The sequence below is a fragment of the Manacus vitellinus genome, unplaced genomic scaffold (assembly GCF_001715985.3).
Source record: "Manacus vitellinus isolate BGI_N305 unplaced genomic scaffold, ASM171598v3 scaffold_0_pilon, whole genome shotgun sequence".
Taxonomy (NCBI): domain Eukaryota; kingdom Metazoa; phylum Chordata; class Aves; order Passeriformes; family Pipridae; genus Manacus; species Manacus vitellinus.
Genome location: NW_021938789.1, coordinates 2845960 through 2869440, shown reverse-complemented (window position 1 = coordinate 2869440; position 23481 = coordinate 2845960). Strand labels below are relative to the sequence as shown.

Genomic DNA, 23481 nt, shown 5'->3' with positions numbered 1-23481 from the left:
CAGGTAAAATACAACTTAGTGTGCACAAAGCTCAAACTTTTGAGAAGGAATTTTATCTTTCTGATTATTCTGGCTATTTGCTATGTTAGGTTTGCAAGCAAGGTTATATTCAAGGCCTTACAACAGGGTTTCTGAATGGACTTAAGAAGTAATTCACAAATCCCTTTGACATTTCATGATTTTGCAACACTTCAAGTGGAATATTGCTTAAAAGTAATTACTGTATATTTAATTAGTTTCCTGATGAATCCTACATCATTTACTAAACTCTGACAGTTTATCTACTAATTTTTGCCTTGGGTAGGATATTAAATGAAATTTGTGAGAACAAATCTGCAAAATATAATGAAATTATATATATGTGTCAGCTACTTTTTCAGCCTCCCATGTTTTGTGAATGTAATAACTTCTCCACTGATTTGTCCAGCTTCTATTAATAGTGTTTAGAAACTTTATCTGAGAATTGTCCTTTTACAGAGAGTTCTGTAAGTCTGTGTTCCTCTGTGTCCTTTTGTTTGCTTCTGGTTCCTGTCCGGCCTTTCCCACCTGTTGTGGTTTTGTAGAACCTAAGTCACATTTTATCTATATGGTCACTTTTTCAGATTGGAAAACTCACAGCCTGTTTGATGAGAAGTTGTCCAGACATTGACCATACCTTTGATCCTGCATTTTCTCTTGCTCCAAACTGTTTTCAATTATGCAATTTCCTCTTAGCAATAAGTGAATCAGAACTACACTTACTCAAGATATGAGCAAACCATGGATGTGCACAGTGGCATAATTATTTTCTGTTGTTTTTCAATGGTTCTCAGTGTTTGACTTTGGATTTTTTGCCAAGTAGTGTGCTGATGTTCTTTTTGAAGTTGTCTGTTAAAGCCCCAAGATATTGCTTGTGACCTCAGAGGCTGTCATTCTATATCTGACGTTAAAATGGTTCTCCACATGTTTACCAGTTGAGTTGTGCCATTTTATTACCTGTTATTCAGACTTTAAGATCCCGAGCAGTTCTTCAGTCTGTTCTAGTTATCACCCTGAATAATTTTGCCATGGTAGCAACCTTTCAGACCTCGTTGCTCTCCCTTTTTTGCGGACTGTACATGAAAACAAAACTCCCAGGGTGCTGAAGAACTTCTGCAGTGATATCTCACTCTTCTGAAAAGTGCTTGTGTGTCGGCTTCTCCCTATTTGTGGTTAAGAACCATTTATCCATTTTGGGCCCTTCCCTCTTACACTGTAGCTCCTTAGTTTTCTTAAAAGCCTTTAGTGAGTTATTTTGACAGGACCTTTTTGGAAATCCAGAAGCTTGACAGCTGAATCACCATTCTTCACAAGCTTCTTGACCCATTCACAGAGCTCCCAAGAGGTTCCCTCTGTAGAAGTCACGTTACTTCTTCCCAGACAGACCTTCATATTGTTGTCTACTTATTTCAGTTTTGATGTATTCTGTTAAATTGCTTGGTATGAACATCAGGCTCACAGAACCAGAGTTGTTTGAATCTCCATGGAGTCCTTTTTATTTTTAGAGATTGCAACCTTTAGACTCTGAGCATCAAGAAAGTTTTAAAAGAGAGGTTAATAATTCATCTCATTCATTCTTGAGTTCTCCTAAAACTCTTGGATGAGTATTTCTGAATATTTTGTTAACAAATTAGTGGGATTTGTCTGTTTTCCCCGTAGCCTCTACCACAGTTACTTTGCTGATTACTTCTAATTATCTGTATTTGTTACTGAGACTACAGTCCATCTATTATTAATTGGCAAGTATTCCACCTTCGCAGCAGTAAAGAAGTATGGATGGAGTTGTTTTATTACTAGATTGTTGATGCTTTATTTGGAAGCATTCTAATATTAACTCCTTCAGTATATTCTGTGAAAGATGGAGATGCAGGGGATCTACTGAGTACTAGATTAAGAAATTATGTATGTATAGGTCTTAGTTTTTTCTCATAGATACCTATATGTAGATTTGGTTCTTGCCTCTGAATCACTAGTCATGTTATCAGTAAAAGAGAGAATTCAGTTATAAAACAGAACTTTGTGAACCTTTCCTTACTCATGCTGCCTGGGCAGTGACTAATCACTGTTTTTTGATGGTATTCTTAAATTGGAAGATCAAATTAGGCTTCTGTGACTGCTGCCTATTAAATGCTTATGAATGCCAACTTAACCATAGAGGAAATGTTGCAGACAGTAGATTATTTTCAGAATGATGGCCCATTAGCTAGAACAATAAACAGTCTAATTCACATGGAATAGATGCAGGATAGGCTCATTCATCAAACTGATAAATGTATTTACTTTCTAGTTACTGTAAGTCACCAACTAGAAGAAAATTTCCCTTGTCAGAATCAAGCAACTGTCAAATGTGTATGTTGTGGCACAAACTGCTTGTTTTGGTGGATCAGTTGTTATACTATACAGTATGACTTTATACATATAATGTCCCTTATCCAGACTGGTTTACCATAATAATCCTTATATATCTGAAATAGCTGGTATTTCAGGCTGTTTTGTCTAGCCTCAAAACTCAGTGGAGTTTAAAATAGCATCCACAGCTTCTCTGGGGTGAGTGCCTCACCACCTCACAGTAAAGAATTTCTTCCTAACATCTAATCAAAACCTACTCTCAGTTTGAAGGCATTCCCCCTTGTCCTGTCACTCCAGGTCCTTGTAAAATGTCCCGCTCCATGTTTCTTGTGGGCTCCCTTCAGGGAGTGGAAGTCCACAATTAGGTCTCCCTAATTGTTCTCCAGGGTGGACAATCCCAGTTCTCTCAGCCTGTCTTCACAGGAGAAGTGCTCCATCCCTCTGATCATCTTGGTGACTCACCTCTGGACTTGTCATGCAGATGAATGTTCTTCCTGTCCTGAGGACCCCAGAGCTGGATGCAGGATTCCAGGTGGAGTCTCAACAGAGTGGAGTAGAGGGGCAGAATCCCCTCCCACGCTCTGCTGGCCACACTGCTTTTGATACAGCCCAGGATAAGTTTGGCTTTCAGGGCTGGCTGAGTCATGTCCAGCCTCTCATCCACCAGCACCCCCAAGTCCTTCTCAGCAGGGCTGCTCTTGATCTGTTCATCCCCCAGCCTGGATTGATACCAGGGGTTGCTCCGACCCAGGTGCAGCACCTTGCACTTGGCTGTGTTAAATCTCATGAGATTCCCATGGGCCATTTCTTGAGCTTGTCCAGGTCCCCCTGGATGCCATTCCATCCTTCAGGAGTGTCAACAGCACCACTCAGCTTGGTGTCAGCAAATATGCTGAGGGTGCACTTGATCCCTTCATCTCTGTCATTAATGAAGACATTAAATTACACTGACCCCAAGATGGACCCCTGAGGGACATCACTTGTTACTGATGTCCTTCAGTACTCTGAGCTACTGACCACTGGATTTGACTGTCCAGCCTATTTCTCATCCATCTAACAGTCACATTGAGTGCATCTCTCTCCAATTTAGAGTGAAGGATGCTGTGGGGGACAGTGTCAAAGGCTTTACAGAAGTCCAGATAAATTACATCTGTAGCCCATCCCTTGTCCACTGACAAGGAGTAGTCACTCTATCATAGAAGGCCATCACCGGGTATTGATATGTCTTTACTAATTTGGTTTTTAAGTCACAACTGACATTGTCTTTCCCTGTTATTTGCTTGTAAGTATTTAAAAGATACTGGACACCAACAGCTCAAGAGTCTTGGGCAGCACTGTTAATGAGATGCAAATACGAGAAAAGCACTAGCAAAGATGTAGTTAGTGTGTGATCTGCTGAAGGGACAATGTGAGAAATAAAGGCTGTCATATAGAAAAACAAACTGTTAAAGGGGGAAAGTCATGTAAGAATAGAACAGAAGATGATAAAACTATGACAAAGCACCATTTGGTGTTTTGAGGTAAAAAAGGATATAAGTTAACATGAAAACCAAGCTTTAGATCTGTATCTACCGTTCCTTGTTTTTCAGCTGGAAGCAAACTATACAGATTTTTTGTTTAAATGCCCATTCTGTCGTAGTATTCTTCCTGCTTTTTCCCAGTGGAAAGAAAATTACAAGGAGTGAAGTTTTTTTGTGTGTGTGTTTTATAAATATTTGGCTTTCTGTTCTTTCCAGAGTTGAAGAGTCCTTGTCAAACTGCTAATGTTTTATGAAGTTTAACAACTTGTGTCATATTGTCACACAATGCTGGTGTTTTCATGTTTTAGTCTTAAATACCTGGTTCTGTTGCATGTTTGTTTATCTACATGCTGACCTCAAAACTGTTCTGATATTAAAAAAAAACAGATTATTAAGCGTAGTTCCTCTCGTTTCCACTGCAGGTCTGTTGTGTCTAGCTTAAATTTTACAATTTTTTTTTCCCCATTTGCCTCGATCTGTTTGAATGTACTTATGCCTTTTACAATGCACTCGAAAACTGGCAAAAGGAGCTGAAATGGGTAGTGAGGAGAATTTGTCATCTTGACACCTCCTGCAAGCTCTAGCTGTGTCCATCGGCTGTTAGATGCTGGCGCTGTTTGCATTTACTTCTGGGGGCTTAAAAAGTAGAATATTTTGCCATATGCTTTTGCAGTGTAAGGAGGAGGAATGAGGCATTCTTGGAAAAACATGTTTTGCTATTTGTTGATCGGTATTGCCATCGTAGAATAAGGTGAATAATTTATTCTTCTCTAGCCTGGTGTTCAAGTTGTCACATTTCTTAGTCTTGCAATTCTGTAATCTTTAAATTGTATATACTGTACAATATTTATATATTACAGTAGTATATATTGTAATATGTTTAAAATTGTATTTCCTCAGCATATTAGAATAACTGTGGAAAAAGATGAACACCTGTTGTTTCTAATTTTGATTGGTTTGGCTTGTATTTCTTTTTTCAATCCTTGGCAACATGTGACATGTGCATATTTTCAGTACAATAAGATAAGTTATTCCACCTTTATAAATGACATTTGTATTTTGGGGATGGCTAGAATTTGTTAAAAAAACCCTATTCACAAGAATTACCTTTCTTGTCTCTTAGTTTCTAGTATATGATTCTACAAGTACTCCTTTATCAAAACTAAATTAATCAATATTTCAATGTAAAGTAACTTGATTAAATGTCTTAAATTCATGCTTTTCTATAATAGTCCCAGCACAGTAAGACTTAAGAAAATTGTGTTTTTACATTAAAAAGTTGCCTTTTCCTTGAAAAAATAATGGACAGCTGTGCAAGTTCATGTAAACAAAAATATGACTGCTTAGTGTCTTGTACTGATTAATCTTTTAACTAGCTATTAAGGAGAAAGAAAACTTCTCATGACCAAAAAGAAAATAGCAGTAGATTGGGAACCAAACATCAGCCTTTCTACTGCAAAACTTCCCTTAAGTAATCATTTATCTGGCTGTTGATAAAAATTCTTTGTTTCCCTTTTGGTGTTCTGGTTTGTGTCTTTGTGCAACTAGCCAAATTCAGATTCAGTATAAATGATTTTTTTTTCAGTCCCTCCTCCCCTTCTTTATAACAAGACAAATCTCATATTAGAAGTGACAGTGTTTTACCCTGTCTGTTGAACACAGGTTTTGTGTTGCCCAATAACATGAGTGCTGTTACGAAGCCTTGGTGTGCAAATAGGTGTCAGTGTTTTATACCAGCTTCCCTTTTACTAGGTTCATATGTCACTTGAACCAACAGAGAACCATATTAGCTCTCAACATGCAGATTTCCAAATTGAGTATAAGAGGTAAAACAGAGTTGTAAAAGATACCTTTTGAGGGGATTTGGTATGACACATGAGGCTTTATAGTTAGCCTTCCTGTAGTGAGCTGGTCAGAGAAGTCCTGTGCCAATTAACTGTTGTAACATGGACTGTAATTGTAACTCGTAATAGCCTTCATGAAGAAACCATCCTCTGAAACAAACTGAGGTTTAATTAAATGTAAAGGACTAGAAACACATTCTAGTAGAAAAAAGGCACAGAAACCAGAATAAAATAAATGTGACTTTCAGTTTGGTTTCCTTAGATTAGTTACAAAAAGTGGCCAACAGCTCTAAATATAGGGTTCCTTAGTTTGGTCTGCCAGTATTCCATGAAGAGGCAGCCACATCACCTCATGTCACTTTGTTCTGTTGCCTCAAATCTTTATGCTATATTTTCATCAGAAGTGCTGAGGAATTACGTTTTGATGAGCATGAATAGTGGTTTTATCCAGTGTTAGAATGTAATTTTAAAAATAGCAGTGCATGCATTTAAGACCTACAAATGAAACCAACTTCTGCCACCTCACACAGTTCAAGCAGTCCTCAGCCCAAGTCAAACACAGCATTAATTGCAATGACCATGATGTGGTGAAGTTCAGGTCGCCTGGGGGCTGATATGGGAAGAAAGGGTTAGCTGCTGTCAGCTGCAGCATGTGGCTATATGCAGGTGTCTTCTCTGATAATTGTGCTAATGAACATGCATGCTGAGCTATCATCAGTTGGTAATGGGATTCTTGAGTTGGGAAAAACAGGTCAATTCACCTCAGGATCTACCAGCATCTTAGAAAAGCTGAGGGAATCTTCAGGCAGACAGTAATAAGTAGAAAATTCTATGAAGAGTTATCTTGAGTCTGTGTGTACCGAGAGGGAAAGCAGTATGTCACAGGAGTCTGTTTTTATTTGACTGATTGGTTTTTGGAGGTTTTTTTTAAAAAAAAGCTAGTTAGTATAACACTGAGAAAGTATAAAACAGTTATCATTATTGGATTCCCATTTCTTGGTACTAAATAAATGCAGAATTTCTCATCTGAAGAGTTACAGCCTGAATATGAATGAGAAATAAACATTGTAAATCATAAATACTATTTCCTGTACAAAAATTCAATCTCTATTGATACACAGGGGTGATAAAAACATTTACACATTGTAATTGCCTAAACAACACATCATTTATTATAACAAACTAATGTCTGTGAGCGTGGCTTGTGTCAGGTGTGTCCAAGCAGTTTACATTGCCAAATGATGACTGACCAGATGGATATCTAATCCTGGTATCAGCAAATCACTCAGCATGGTCAGGTTTGTGCACCAAGTGAAGGATGGAGTAATGGAAAATGAAGATTTTTATAAAGCAATTTAGAATGGCAAACAGTGTTAAGACAAGGCTTAAAAAAGCTGAGATGGTGGAAATGATGAGAAATTATGCTCCTGGCAACTGGTTAGAGGTGAGAGAAGATTCAAATGAGAGGAAAAGAAGTATGGAGAAGAGATGAGGTAAGGCTTCCTATCTCTTCAGAAGATATCTGTGAAGATGAACAGAAAGGTAGGATTGAGATCATTGACAATGCAAGTGGTGTGGGCCATTATGTTTAGAGGTTACTCATTTAGTTTACGTACTATTAAGGTCCTTTATTGTTTTGTCTTCTGGCTCAGACTGTCAATTCCACATAATTACCTGACAGTGGAAAGTGATTTTGTGACTTGGGACAAATATTCACAATGAATAATATCCACTCTTAACAGAGAAGTGGTACTCTAAGGTGGTGGTTGGTTTGGTTTATGTTTTAGCCTAGAGCATTTAACTCCCAAAAAAAGTGGGAGAACTTCCAGTTCTTTGGAAAAGTGTAAGCCCTTTGGGCTGCATGTAAGAGCTGGAAACCTCAAATTCTTTAAAACAAAAAATAGAGAAAACTAGAACCTGAGAAAATTGGATTTAAGTTCTTAAATAGTCACTGTTGGTAACTGAGATATTTTGACTGGATTTCAAATATATCAGGCAGAGCTTCACAGAAAGCACAGAAGGACAGCAAACCTGACATTTTTCAGATAAAAATGGTGCTCCCGAAATCAGCTGGCAGGACTGTTAACACTGGAAAAATCTGGAAATGGTGGGGAGGTGAGAGAGCATAAAAGAAGGTGCTGAGTTTGCTAGTTGTTCTTGTTTCCTGATTCTGCTTTCAAAGATTACTTTATTTTGAACAATACATGTCATATTTGCAAGGCAACTTCTCCTGCTGTTGCAGAAAGAGTGATGGGCTTCACTCGCAAGACAGAAGCAACAATATATATAAATGGTACTGGACAATGACTTAACAAAATTCAATGGTAAATGTGACAGTGGTTTAATAAGATTTGATGCCAAGGTACATTTCAGTATTTAGTGCATAGAGAACAGAGGGGAGTGAGACAAAACTGCCAGGGAGACCCTTTCATTGAGTCAGGAGGTTCAGAGAACACCCCCTTCAGGGAAGACTTCTCAGAGAGGAGTCTGGGTTGCAGCTGACTCCAGACTTAATCCTGGTCTTGGTCAATAGTTTATGTCTAAAGGATTATATATGTGCAGTCAGTCTTTTTGTCACTTAGCTAATATTTCAACATTTCTACATACTTATTCCCAGTTCACTTACTGAGTATCTGACATGATAAGGATTCTCTCAGCCTTGAGGAGTAACCTTGGGAGGCATCCCCACTCAAGGGGAGGTCCTGGCATGCAGCTTGCTGCCATGCAGGAGAGCTCAGTGTGGACTGTCCACTAAATAGTGGACTGTCCACTATTTATGAGCTAAGATGATTGACTAATAGTCATATTTACATACCAGTTGTACTTTATTTGGTGCATGCTCCACTACCCCTCAGCTGCTGAGAAAGATTTGTGGCCCTTGGCTGCTGTGTTACCTGTCTCCCCAGAGCCCAACGTGGGTGCAGCCATCACGACTGCTATTTTTGGCCACTGCTTAAAGAGAAAAGGGGGGGTGAGCACACCACCACACCTGCCCAATCATGGTGTGAAATTACATGCTAATGGTTTTTTTAATATCATTTAGCTGCCATAAAACAGATAGTAAAAGTACATTTTAGTAGCGTGACCATATTGTAAGATTGGATGGGTAAAGGTGATGAGCTATAAAAGAGTAAGCCTTTGTTTAAATGCATATATCTCTTCATAATGAGCAGAATTAGCAAGGGAAATTACATAAAACGAATGAAAGTTAAATAGATTTTTGTTCAAGTCTGATAAAATTATTTTCCGGTTGTGAAGTCTCTCCTTTCAACTAAAGCATGGTACACTTGGGATTTATTTTCAAATTGGCAATCAGAAATGAGAAACATGAAGGGGTACATTTTCTGAGTGATTAGTGGGAGGTATGCAAACAAATCCTATTATTTCTTAGTGGGATTAGAGCACATACCTTCCATACACTGCTTTGAAGAATTCCCTCTAAGCATTCTTCCAGACTTCTAGCTGAAAAAATAGCTACAATAGTAAATTGGGTAAAAGAGAAGAGATTGGAATGTAGCTGGTTTGCATATGCCTGAAAAGCAAAAGGGCATAAAAAAATTTGCTAGTAATTGTGGATAAGTAAGGTGAAATAACTCTGACCTATATAACTACCTCTCCTTTAACTAGAGATGTTTCTTAGGTTTCTCTTTGCATTGTCCAAAGATTTCTGTTGACTGAACATTTGAGTTCAGCAGGCTTGAATGAATCTTCTGCACCGCCTAGAGCCAATACAGCTTTGATATCTCTGCTCAGGATTACATATTTTCTTATTCAGTATAATTTATTTTCAGCTTGTAGAATTTCCAGTAGCTGAGCAGTAAATTGTTACTGAAACAAAAAATTGGTCTTTACAAGATAGTTTTGTAGTGCTTATGAAACTATTTTTATTCCTCTAATCCTACTTTATGTTGATAATATGATGTAAGATCTAAAATGATCTGTTATTTAAAGGCTTTTTATTAGTCTTGGGATGCCAGAGACAAGTTCTGTACCATCCATTTAAATTATTCATATCCTTTTACTCAGTAGCTAGTGGATTTCCACTAATGAAGTGTCAGTGGTTTGCCATGGGACTGCTCCTTACTGCTTATCTGTTGACTTAAAGCACAAAATTTGAGGTACATATATGGCAGTTATAGGGACTGAGCAAACTTAGGGTGAGGGGTAGGTGTATTATCTTCAGCTCCATCAACAAAGAGTCAACTTTCTGCTTTCTAACAGACTTTTTCCTTCCAAGGGGAAGGGAACATAGGTCAAATTTGTCACAATGTTCAGAAGTTTTTGAAATGTATGGTTTAGTGTATCTTGGCCTGAAACCCATGGTGACTTTATGAACTTTGAGTTTTGTTATGTCTTCATTATAAGGTTATACAACATTTAGCAGCATGGGCATGCTATTCCCTCCATCTCTGATGAAAATGTAAGATGCTTGATTCTTTCTCGAATGTTTTAACTGTACGGCATGAATTACATTGAAGATTTTTTTAAGGTGTGTGCCCACTGATTTTGCCAAATTTTCTGTCCTTTTGGGAAGAAAACAGAATAGGTTTGTATCATTTTCTGAAGAGCAAAAACGCAACTGCCAGTTTATTCTTATTTCTGTATGATCCATGACAAGCCATGACTTATCGCAGTGCTCTGTTTTTTACCTTTGTTGGCTTCAGCAGTTCATTTTGTTTCCGTATGTTTTTTCAGTTCTCAGGATGGCTTACGTGATTCCCCCCTCAGCTCCATCTCCAGCAGTGACTATGAGAGTGTTTCTGTCACTACATGTAGTCTCTCCAGCATATACGCTCTGAGGTAATAACATCACTTCGCAGTCAGATTTGACGGATGGTATTGACGTACGCTCGGTTCAAAATTTTCATTGAATGAATCAAGTGACAGCAACACTTCTGAGTATTCTTCCTTTTGGACAACAGGTGCTTTTTTGTTTTGGTTTGGTTTTGTTTTTACCTAGCAGCTTTCTTCAGTGCTGTGACAACTGAGAGGCAACTATTTATGGAAAAGTTTTAATGCATACATCAATTACATATGTCCACGATCTCGCTTTTAGTTGTCCATATGGCATTTCTTTGGAGACACTTCGGGTCATAGCTTGAAAAGTAACAAATGCTTTTCTTAGCTAGGCCTTGGCTTTCTAGAAAACATGTTTTTCCCATTTTGTTTTGCCTGGTAAAATGAAGTAGTGAAACGAGGGAGCGTTCCAGTTAATAATACTTCAGCTTCCACCATGTTGTTGGCCAAAATTGGTAAGAATACCGGTTTATATTCTCATCTTCTGAAACTGCATGAGAGTTTTAACTTTAGTTTTGTTCAAAGCATTTAATGAGAATAATAGAGGAATAAAGTTTAGGGCAGAAAAATGTCACTAAAGCATAAATATGAGTTCTTTGCTTTTTTTCGGTGTTTGTGTAACATATATCTATGTGATGTATTGCATACACTGTATATGCAAGAACGTTTTTACTCTGGTACAGACAGTTTGAAATACAAATACTTCAGCTGATGTAGATCTTTCTCCACTGCCTCTTGTGCCTTCTTTTTTCATCTGTTTGTCTCTACCCAGCACTTCATTTGAACTTTAGGAGTTCTAAATTTTGCCTAGGTTTGGGGATAAAAAGAGAAGGTAAAATGGCTTTTCTAATAGTGATAGATGAAATACTAAAAATAATAATTGTGGGTTTTTTAGGCTGTATCTGTCTTCAAGCTCAATTTTTTTTTGAGTTTTGTATTTTTTAAATAAGGACAGAAAGATGCAACAAAACCTGGTTTTCATTGTTTTAATTTTGAAATAGATTTCCTTTCGACTGTTCTTCGAACAAAACCCAATTTACCTGCATGCAACAGCTGCCCTTTTCTAAATACTGTATTCATCAAACACTTTCACACAACGTTGTCTGAACGGGTGGTAGAAGTAGCCTCATTTACTTTTCAGGAATAACTGGAGCAGTGAGAATAAGTCTTCATTAGGTGCACCACCTCTTTTCAAGGCCTTACTGTACTGCCTTCATATGTTAGTATTGCAGTTGCCACTTTATTGATGCTTAGGTAAATTAAAGTTTGATTTATAAGGCCATATTTGTACATGTTCCTTTGTGCTCTTGTCCACTGAACTATAGCATTGTATCATCCCTGGGTGATTTGGCAAAATCTAAGTTGCCTGTTTTTCTGCATCTGAGTGATATTACTGGAGATCTAGTAGTTTGTGGTCCAGTAAAACAAAACAGCTACCTACTTGACTATAATGATAGGAATTTCCCCTTTTGAAATACTTAGTTTGAAAAAAATTTAAACTCCTTTTAGTGACTTATTTTAATGAAATAAAAGGAAAAAAAGTTCAGAAATCTAACTGCTTCACAGTAGTATGTTCCTAGATCTTTGTGCATAGAAATGTAATATTCAGTACATCTATTTGTATTATATTTTAGGATACATTATTTTTAAAGGGCTTCCCTCTTCTTTTATGTTTTTTTACCTAAAGAGTTTTATTTGCTTATTAAACAATTTCTCTAGAGTTGCAGTATTTGTTTACTACAACAAACATGTTCCTTGCAAACGCAGTCTCTAAAATGCTTTTTTCTGACATAGCTGTCTCCGTGATGCATATCCAGAATAATACCTAAATTGTTTTTTGTTTCATTTTCTTCTGAAATATGTGATTATAACATACTTAATGTCTTGCTGTTTTCACTTAACAACAATTAGAAATTATATGTAACATTTTCAGTTTTATCTGAAAAGTAATGGAGTAAACATAGAATTCTTGAAATACATTTATGTAGCCTTCCAGCCTCCTGTGAAACATAAGCAACCCCTTTGTGCCAGTAAATAGTCAGTATCCATTTTCCAAATGGAGAACCAGGGAGAAAATTCTCACTCCTTGGATCCCAGAACACCATTCAACCCATGGGTCGTTGTTTGCCATTTTCGATTTTACTGGGAGGAAAAACCTGTCAGGACTGTAAGGAGCCATTTGGGACCAGTTAAAGAGGCTGTTTCAAGTCAGCCTGTGATTTACTGCCTTGGACATTTTCAATCATCAACCAACGCTGTGTAATTTTTTTAGAGCTATATTTATCCCACCTAATTTTAGGCACCAAACTCCTAAATTTGGAGTTCCTGAAGGTTCCCCGTTTAGTCACTGGAGAAAAGCGGAAACCTCGGTTAAATGTGTAATTAATTTGTGAGTTGCATCTGGATTGAAGATTTTCAGTCTTAAATGAGAATCATGGTTGCATACTTGGATTGCTGACTGTTCACACAGTAATTTGAAAAACAGTTGTAAACTTTGCTCAAGGTTGCTAGAGCACAAATTAGGGAAGAAATAAAGGTACAGAGGGCTTCTCAAATGGTTTTGCTAAGGAAAGGTTGACAATTTCACTGGCACCTGATCGGTGTAGGAGGTTCCGCTTTCTAGTCTCAGAGGTCTGATGGTTAAAACTTCAGCCCAGTTCAGAAGATAATTTTTTGTAAAATGTTCATTAAGCAGTATCCAGACTTGAGATGCCCCCACCAGTAGTCAGCTTTCTTAGCAAAGAATAAATGTGTTCTGTGTGTTTCAGAAAGTCTCAGAGAAACTGTGTTTTTATGCAGACTTCGAAGACTATGCACAAGTCTTTTGTACATCAGTGACTTGAGTGAAAATTGCCCTACAGCAGGGAAGTGGCAATAGGTCCATTGATATACCAGCTCCAGGAAAAAAAAATCCACCCAGTTTTTCCTTTTTAATGTTTTCTTTCCATAAATGTTATTTTGAGAACCATTTTTAGTATAACTATAACTTACTAAATCGTAAACAGGCAGGTAATAAAATACATCTCTGAAATCTTATCCATTTCAGTGCTTGAAGTAGTGTAGTCAGTGATTTTTAAAAATAAACTGCAGGAATTTGTCAGCTTTCAGCATGTTTGGATTATTGGACAAGATCCTGACATAGCCATTACTTTGAGTGGAAACCTAAGTGAACCTAATCTGTTAACAGAATGAGAGGACTTAGGTTCATTCTTTAAGCATATCAAGTTCTTTGAAAGACTGGAGCTAGAAAATGCAAGAAAAGTGTTGCTTTGGGATTGATGAGGAAAAATAAATGATGAGACAACAGAAGAACAAGGTAGTTGCAATTAGCTGATTTCAAAACGTCATTGAAGTTCTTGGTGTAAGAGTGCAAGGGAGGAAGAAATACTAATGAATTCTGTATTCAAACATTTGCCTGCTAGAGTAGATGGTAAACCCTATTTCTTCATTTTAAGGTTATGACAAGCCAATAAATGACAACTTTAAATATAAATAATAACTTTTAAAACTAATCCTAATGATACACTAGATGCCTTCTGTAGTCAACAGGTATCTGGTTTTTTCTTTATTTATTTAGATATGTCTTTGCAGCTTAAATATTGGGGGTTTGTGGTACGTTTTTCTACTGTTTTAAGTATTTACAAAAATTTGTGGTGAAGTTTTAGCCTGTTTATGGTCTGTAAAAGGAAGCATCTGCAATGAATTGTGACTCGAATTTATGCCAAAACAGCAAGACTCTGCCAGCAATTAGAGTGGGATATTTATCTGGCTGTTTCAGTTAGAATACCTGTATTTGTGTACATGCAGGTAGATCCCAAGGTCATTGGCTTGTTGAATATAGTTGAAGCATATGGCTTACTTTATGTGTATTTTGAGTATATCCCTATTAGTATAAAGACACATGTGAAACAAAGCAGGGAAGGTTATTGTGGTATTTAGAATAAGACATCTCTTATATTTAAGAAGTGAAATTGTAGTTACCTGCTGCAGAAATAGATGGTGTTTTGCAGGAAGCTGTTTGAAGGTACCTTGCCAGTCAGTTCATGGAATCATGAAACAGCCCAGGTTGGAAAGGACCTCAGAAGATCATCTGGTCCAACTTTTTGTGGAAAAGTAAGCTGAGGTAGGATTATCTAGCACCTTGTCCGGTTGCATCTTGAAAACCTCCAGCCATGAGGACTCTTCACATCCCAAGCAAGTTTTTTTCAGGGATTGACTGTTCTTAGTGTAAAGTATTTTTTTGTTATATCAAGATTAAACGTCTCCCATTGCAACTTCTCCTCTCCATGTGGCATCTTGAGAAGAGTCTGTCCTCTTTATAGCCACTCTTTACATACTGCTGTACTGTGGTGAGGTCCCCTAGAGCCTTCTCTTCTCCAGGAAATAAAATACCCAACTCCTTCAGTCTCTTCTTGTAGGATAGGTTCTCCATCATCTTCATGGCCCTCCTTTGGATGCTCTGCTGTCTGTGTCTTTTCTTGAACTGTGGGGATGAGAACTGGACACAAGTAGTACTCCAGTTACAAGCACTTGGTAGATTGGGATGGTCACATCTCCCACCTCTGCTAGTGGTGCCCCTCTGATGCATCCCAGCATCTGATTTGCCTTCACTGCTGACTCCTGTTGTCCACCGGGACCCCCAGGTCCCCTTCAGCAAGGGATCCCAGCCTGTCCCGGGCTCTTTGGTGTTGTCACTGCTGCAGGGAATTACACTTGTCTCTGTTAAACTCCACACTGTTCTTGCCAGCTCACTCTTCCAGCCTGTCCTGGTCTGAGAGGTGGCTTTCCCTGCTGGCACATCCACCTCCCCACCCAGGGTCAGCCAACCTGGCGATGGTGCTCACAGTCTCATCATCCAGATGGTTCATGGTGGTCATGAACAGCGTGGGCCCAGTGTCCACCCCTGGGGATTCCCACTCGTGGCAGGCTGCCAGCCTGAGTATAGACAAGGGTCAGCACTCCCTGAGTGTGAGCTGTCAGCCAGTTTCTTGCCAGCTGACAGATTAAGCAAAATTCTTAGGGGCGGACAGTTTCTTACAAAAACAGGTTTTATTTCAGTGCCTCAAAATTTATACAAGAAGGAAAAAGAACTTGGTAATTCGCCAGAACTGTGAATTATAGTAGGAGAATTGAGTTCTTTCATCTCATGGTACAGAATTTATGCTATCAAAGCTACAGCACAATGCCCTAGGTTTCAGCAGAGATCACAACTACTCTGGGGATCTCGTAGATGATAGCATGGAGGACAACAAATACATTAACAATGTATTTGAACTGAAGTGTCAGTCTACCTGATCAGCTCTGTCTTCAGTTTTCCTGTCTCGCACTGGTACTATTGTTAACCTGGTCAGGTTATATTTGAAGCTATGCAAACTGGCGGATTAATTCTGCATTAATGTTTGGTACTGTCATTTCTGTTTTGTTCAGTACATTACTGTAGATTTTCTTTCCCCCCTTTTTTTATGTCAAGCTTTTTTTTTGTGGAGAGACTGCTCATAATCTGAAAAAGGCTGTTAGTAATGGCTTTACATGTACTGTATTGGAATCATGGAAATAAAGAGCTCAGTGAAAAGATTTGTGGGAAGAGAAAGGGGTTTTATACCTTGAGCAAATCTGACTTGACTCCCAGTATAGATGCTCTTCCTGCCTAATGATTTTGAACTGCAAACTGTCTGTGTATGTCTTAGGCACTGAAAGTCTGTGCTGTTTTGTACAGCTTTGTCGCTCATGCAGTGTGAGGGCACTATTAATACAGCCATAAACAGGCTGCTGCATACAGCCTTCTTGTTTTGCTTCTAAATCCCTTGCCCCAACAACCAGCTGAGCAGTACTAGCAAAACAAAAAAGTCAGTGTTGATGAGGTCTGTCAGCTTTTGCTTATGATTTTAGTCAGTGAGACATATGTGACTGAAGCAGATGTCTCTAGGTTTTCACCGCCAGGATTCTTCTTGATGTGTTTCATGCCTATCTTGTTCTTCACCCCACAAGACAAAAAAAAAAATTAAATCTCCAAATGGTGCAGCATTTTCTAAGCTACAGTGTTCCTTTCTAGGATATTCTACATAGTATTTTATATTTTATGCTTATCTTTGTCTTTAGTAACAAGTAACTGTTGCAGATTTTATCCTCTCAAGGAATATCCCAGGCACCTTGTGTAAGCTACTTGTTAACAAGTGCTTCTTCCAGTGAGAAGGGGAAAATTCAGTTGTTTCAAGTTTTTTGGTCTTTCTCTATTAAAATAATAGACTTCATATTTTAGAGGTGTTAAAATGGTCTATGTGGTTGAAGTAAATATAGAATATACTGCTCTCTGTGTAAATCAAGTAAAATAGGGCAGTATTTTAAGCTGACTAGCATCAGTGGCAGAAGCAATAAGACTGTTCAAGCAAAATTGGTAGACACCCTAAAATTTGCCATTTGGGGGCTATATTCCAAGTGGCATATCAAGCATATTGTCTGGCTGGAGACTGACACAAAGTGATCATAATAGGTCTGTGTTCTTGTTTCTGCATAGCTTAGTTGTAATTTTCATTTTTAGTAATTTGGCCACAATTATAATCATGTTCATTTTAGTGACGTGAAAAAAATCTGTTGTTGAATGTCACTTGGTGTTTCCTGTGATACTAATAGAACAAAATTACTGCCTTTCAGAAATTAGATTTTATTTTACAGATTAGTGGTTTTTTTCCCCAGTAAAACCCTTTGAATAGCATGTTTGGGAGTATTGAGATTATGTGTAATTAAAATCACTATAGTAACTGCAGTTTTGCAGAGTTTTTGACAATGCCTACAGATACATTGTAAAATCACAATTAGATTGGAGGAAAAAAGAGGATTTCCTCATAGCAGCATTGAAGGTGAAAAATGAAGAGAAAGCTTTCTTTTCTAATTAAAATTTTAAGGCTCCACCTAATACTTTAATTAGCTTTTCTCAGCTTTGACTCCCACGTCTGGATGTGGAATTCCTATGGGATTCTCTTAAACCTTATGATGCTTTAATGCTTCTGCTGCTTGTTCCGTATTATTTTTTGAGGGAACTGATGGAAGAAATGTGAAAATATTGTGCTAATAAGTTTCCCTATCCTTCAGAGTTCCTCTTACTGGAGAATGTTTTTCAAGGCTGCTTTTCCATCTCTGTTTCTGCCTCACACAGGAGTTGCAGCTCGAGAGTGTATCTGCAGGAATTGGATGCTAAATTAATTCACTTGTTACGATGCCATGCAGAATAGTGGCTTATGTATTGCAGAGGATGTTGCTGAAAAGCTGTATGAAGTTATTCTTTGCCACTGAAAGTATTAGTATCAGGTATCCAGGTTCTGCCTGTCCTGTGTCAAGTTCTGGGTAAAGAGTAAAAGCTGGAACTGGTGGTTTTCTATCCCTGTATCGGATACCAGGGCTGATATTCCATACCATTTTGTCATAAGTGCTATATACTATTTGTGGTTTTCATTTTCAGTTTTTCCAGTTCAGGATATGTTTTTGAAGTTTAAATATTTCTGTACTCTAATTTCATTTTATTTATCCTTTTGCAGTGTGAGTGAACATTTGAGAGCTTTAAATGTATGTTTGATTGCAAGGAAGTGTTAGAAAACAATGTCATGGTGGAATTGAAAAAATCATAGTAGAACCTAAGCAATATTCTAACCTCTTGTTTTTTCAGTTCTGTTTTTTCTTGAATTTCACAATAACTTTAACTTTTATCCATTTATGGTTTAAATTTTAAGTAAAGCAGTAAATGTGGTACCTTGCAAGTGTCTAACATTCATTTGATGGTTAGAAAGCAGCTGTGTTGATTACTAATGATTAAGTTATTTGTTCACATGCACACTTAGAAATTTTATCTATAATGACCAAAACAGCTATCTGGGAGAAAGCACTGTAAAAGTTGATAAATTTTGCACTGGCAGTGTTGTTTATTTTAACTCCCATTTGAAATACTGACTTTTGCATTCATCTGAAAACCCAGTCTAGAGTGGTAATGAGTTTGAATAAGCCAGTTATCTAGGTAGAGTTTCTTATAATGGATCTGTTTAGCAAGATGCTACTTTAACAGCTGTGGGTTTTGCAGTCCAAATGAGAAGTGCTCTGGAGTTTGAGGTTGGAAGAGCTGAGGAAAGATGCAAGAAGATGTTCTTCCAACAGAGTGGGCAGCTGCAGAAGCTGCCAGGGTATGGAGCAGGAGTTATTGATATTGATTTTGAATTCAACCATCTTCAATGCTCAGGACTTCTTCCTGGCTGAAAGTATCATTTGGGACACATGGATAATCCTGTTAGCCAAATTCCTTATTTTAATTAGCCAGCCAGGGGCAAAAGAAGCTAAGAACGGGCTTCTGCAAATCTCGCAGTATATGGAAAGTAATTCCCCCTACTGAGGAATTCAAAAGGTTGACAGCAGATGGGGCTTCTTTCTAGCACGTGTCCTACTGTGAATGGAGCTGGGCATTACTAATACATGTGATAATACTGTTGTCTAGTCAAGTCCAGTTCTTTTGGTGATTTCTAGCTAGAGGGATTTGCATGCAGTTATATTATTTGTTTCTCAAGATAAAGTTCTGAAGCCTTGGACATGTTTTCAGGGTGGGTTGGTGGGGGTCCCCCCTCACACCCTTTAGCCTTTTCTCTTAAAACAAAGAGAAAATACCTAAGGGATTAAATTTTAAAACTCTATTGACTTCATAAAATATTAGGGTTTAAAAGTCAGGAAATAAAGTTCTGCATTAAAGCTTTTTTTAGTCTGCTTTAAATGTAGCTTCTGGGGTTGTTCCTTAAAACATAGTCTTTGGCTAAATAAATATATGCTATTACCCAAATAATAAGACATGTTCTGGCTTGAGTTTAAATGACTCTAAAATTGATTTCTAACCACCCTCTTCACTTAAAATAATTGTAAGAACCCATGACTTTCACAGGTTTTTTTCCAACCATATCAAAACTAGCACCTTAGAAACCAGCAAGTTCTAGCCTACTGTTTATTGTCTTTCTTCTGAGAGAATCCAAAAAGAAACACTAGAGGTACTGCACAAAATAGGATGGGAGGTAGTATTTTTTTTTATACAGAGTTACATTTCTCTTACCTAAACCTGTATAATTTTCCTCTTGTCATTCTTCATGTATGCAACCTTTGTCTTTTTCCAGCTATTGTGTTTGTTCCTTTACATGGCCTTTGAAGTTTATTGTTTGTTATTTTTAGTCAATTGGAACCCCAAGTTGACTGCAGCCTTGTGAAGTAGAAAAGTAAGAGTAATAGTTTGGCTGACAGGTTAGTGGTGAGATTTCCAGTTACAACCTATACAAATAAAAGTGGGAGCAATGTACCACTTGCTGTGCAAACAATAACATAGATTTGCCTGCAAACATTTTGGTGTCTTTTTTTTTTTCTTATTTACCATAAGTATGAAAAAATTCAAATGGGAGAGAACCTTAAGGGTCGTAAATGGGATAAAAAGTGTTTGTTATTGATGTTGTACACAGAACATAAGGTAGACATTGTGCTAAGTTCTGTATGGGCCAAAATGAAAGCCATGGAGCTCATGGAAATATGTTTCAAGAAATAGTGTAAGAACTAGAATCTTCTAAATGTACTGATGTATATAGGGAAATTCATGTACCCGATATATATCTACATATGTATATTTTTAGTTATTCAAAACATGTGGCATTAAATAATGGACATGAGAGATTTGTTAAGGCAAATTAGTGCAAATTAATTGATGTCATTTAAGACCAAGGAACTGCATTGTCTGATAATTTTTAGGTAGTCTCTCATCTATTTTTAAATGAACCCTAATTCATATTAAAGAATCAGGCTACTGTCCCTTTGTAAAAACTTTCAACATGGTTTATAACTGTAATGTCCTTCTATGTGGGACATTAGAAGGTGAGAAATCACAAAACTTTCTGCAAAGTTTTGTTTTAGGGATTTCCTTTCTGTAGAAGTTGCCTCACCTGCTACTATACAGCTCAGATCAACCTGTACTGAAGAGCAGCTCAGTCTCAAAATACATCTCTGGGTGATCCTCTGCATCACAATAGTACCATTTAATACGTAAGATTTTGAATTCACTGAAGTGGATTCACAAACTTTGATTTCACACTACATCAGGAAGGTGTTACCTGTTTTATTGCAAATAGTTGTCCTGCTTCTGCCTGTGCTTGTATAGTTTGCTGGAGATTTCCAGAGCAAACTGAATAGGAATCCCTGGTGTCACAGGTATTTATATAATACCATTGGTAAGGGTATATACTGAATTCTGTAGTAAATTCTTTTCTAGTAAATATTTGTATTATTGTTCACAGAACTTCTAAGAGTTTTGCTCTTAAACTTGGTCAGCATGAGTTTGGCTGAAACTTGAGCCCTCTCTGTCTAAAGGCACCACTGACAGTCTTTGGAAATCTATTCCTGAAAATTATTTGTAATTGAAGACCTTGCCTGAAATCAGAGACCAAAAGAGTGGTCTTACTTTCCTTTTAGATTTGGTGACATAATTGTGTCACATATTTCTGTTGAAGCTTGATGACCTTTAAGGTCCCTTTCCAACCCTAACCATTCTCCAATTCTACAATAGTAGTAGAATGAATATGTTGGGTTTTCTCCTTTGCAAGTAGTGACCACCTATTGCTTTTGATCTAAGAGTTTGAAGGACAAAGAAACAAAACTGAACCACTTTTTTAAAAAAAGATTTTTGAATTTGTTTGAAAACATGATTATTCAGTTGATTTTTTGTATTCAACATATTTGATACATAGAGCTTTTAAATTCTTTTTATCTGTCACTGCTGTATATTTAATACATTCTTAAGATACTCTGAAGATATGTTTGTTAGTAGTGAGAGATTCTTTCAGAGAATCTCATATATTCTGCATTTGTTCAGAACAGGTTTCAGGTTTAAAGAACCAAACATTTCTAGACAAATTTGGAAGGAGACGTCTATGAGTGGTTACAGCTTTCTACAGCTCTTGACTATTTTTTGAGCACAAATGTAAAATACTTAAGTTTGGACCAATTTTCAATCAATTTACTTTGGTTGTTTTGTTTTAGACTTAGCTGCTTTTGCTGTTCTTGGATGAGTGTCACTGACCAACAAATAGAGCACAAAGCCTTACAGTATCACAGGTGTCTGGCCACTTCTGAAAATGTCAGTCATAACCTTGTTCCACAGTCCTGTTTTCCATTATGTATGTGTACTACTACTTAACCTGGCTCACAAGTATCCTTTGGAATGTAAAAGCTGTAAATCAAACTGTTTTCACAGGTGAAAGATGATATTGTGTACAGTTACATTATTGACTTCTGTTTCCTTGTACATATTTAACTAAATTTCACAGTCAAGCCTTGAGACCAGGCAACGGTTCTAGAGATACATCTTGAAAGGGTTGAAAGAGTCTTAATAAACTCTTTTAACATTAAAAAGGAAGCATAATTTTAAAATGGATATATGCTAACCAAGTTTAAGCAAAAAGCTAATCCGTTGTATCTACCAAAGGGTACCTGTTCCTTTATAAAGTATAAGCAGGTTTACTGTTTGGAATCAACCTTTGATATAAAATCTTATTTCTTTATGTTCATCTTCAGATGTGTTAACTTTGCAATGTTTTTACAGTTTGAAAAAGAAATATAAGCATTGTGTATATGATAAACATTTCACAAGGGGAGTTCCATGCGTATTTTGGTCGTATCTCTTCAGTTCCTTGGATAATTCAGGGTTCCCTTCAAGAAAAAAGTTGAGAGAATGACGACTTGTCTCTAGTATAGTATGGCTGTTTGTATTCTGCAGTGAGACTTGATTCTGCAGATGCTGTTTGTGAAACATTACAGATTTGAGTGTAGTCTGACATTAATGAAATGCTTCCTACACATGTGGTATCAGCTTGGAACGTTGAGCCAAATTATGCATGTTAGGTAAGCCACATAGGAAAGGTATTCCTTACAGAACTGGAAAAAAAAAAGGTAAATTGATCTGTGGCAGATCAAATTTCAGGTTTGTTTTATGTAATATCAATTTAAAAAATTATGAGAAATCTATTTGCACAGATGCAATCATTACTGTTTGGGATATCCTGTTAGAAAAAAACCTGTCTGTTTTGCTGTTTATCTGAAACAGTTGCAGTGTTTCTGTTCTTACAGTATTTCTAACTGTCTCTACAATATTAATTTTTTTTGCTACATTCTTTTACAGTAAGATGTGTTTTAAAGTAAAGAACAGATGGTAATTAGTCATTCTTTGAGGTCACTTTTGTCTAAATCTGACTTGATTGTGTTAATAAAGGCAGAGTAATTGTTTTTAACTCCATGGTAATTTCTTAAGTCCAGTTTTAAACTATTCTGGAGCATTCACGTCTTTCTTTGCAGTGGCACAAGCAATCTCAAGTAGAAAATATCCTTTTTTCTGAACCTTCTGTATTTGGATATTATACTTTACATGTGACTGTGCCTATGAACATGTGTTATAAATGTGAGTGTGCATACATGCTACCCATCCATCTCACAGTGCTGAAGCAATTTGTATGTGCTCTGTGCTACGGATTTTGAGGACAAAACAGTTCCAGCCAGTCTTGTGGTGACATGACCAGTCTTAATGACACAACCACAGAATCTAACAGAGTAGTCTGGTACAGAAGTAGGTCAAACCACATTTCTTGGGGGGGAGTAGGTGAAACTGCATTCCTCCCATTTGGAAGAGTCTCGAAAAGGCAAAAATTATTATTAAAATTGGTCAGAATTGTGGAATGAGCCTTTCTTCCTTTCTGCAAAATGGGAAAGGACCAAGTAGTTTATGTTCTTGAAAAGCACTCTTCACAGCTCTCTGCCCACTTAACACCTGACTTTGAAATATTTCTTCAACTGTGATTTGGAGGGAAGAGTCATCCTTGAATCAACCCCTGCTTTCTCTTGCTCTAAGGTTTTTGTGTATCAGGAGTTTCAGCAAGACCATAGTAACTAACATAGGCTGC

The 23481-nt window shown here is 37.3% G+C and overlaps 1 protein-coding gene across 3 annotated transcripts in view; it reads left to right on the top strand.

Moving 5' to 3' along the window:
- ZFYVE28 (zinc finger FYVE-type containing 28) overlaps positions 1-23481 on the top strand; it is an 82347-nt gene that overhangs the window by 39877 nt on the left and 18989 nt on the right. The window contains exon 8 of one of the 3 annotated variants that reach the window (XM_018088731.2): positions 10427-10531. The exons of the other annotated variants lie outside the window; for them this stretch is intronic. Coding sequence (XP_017944220.2) covers positions 10427-10531 — 105 coding nt within the window. The remainder of the gene's footprint in view (positions 1-10426; positions 10532-23481) is intronic. 3 annotated transcript variants of the gene reach the window in all.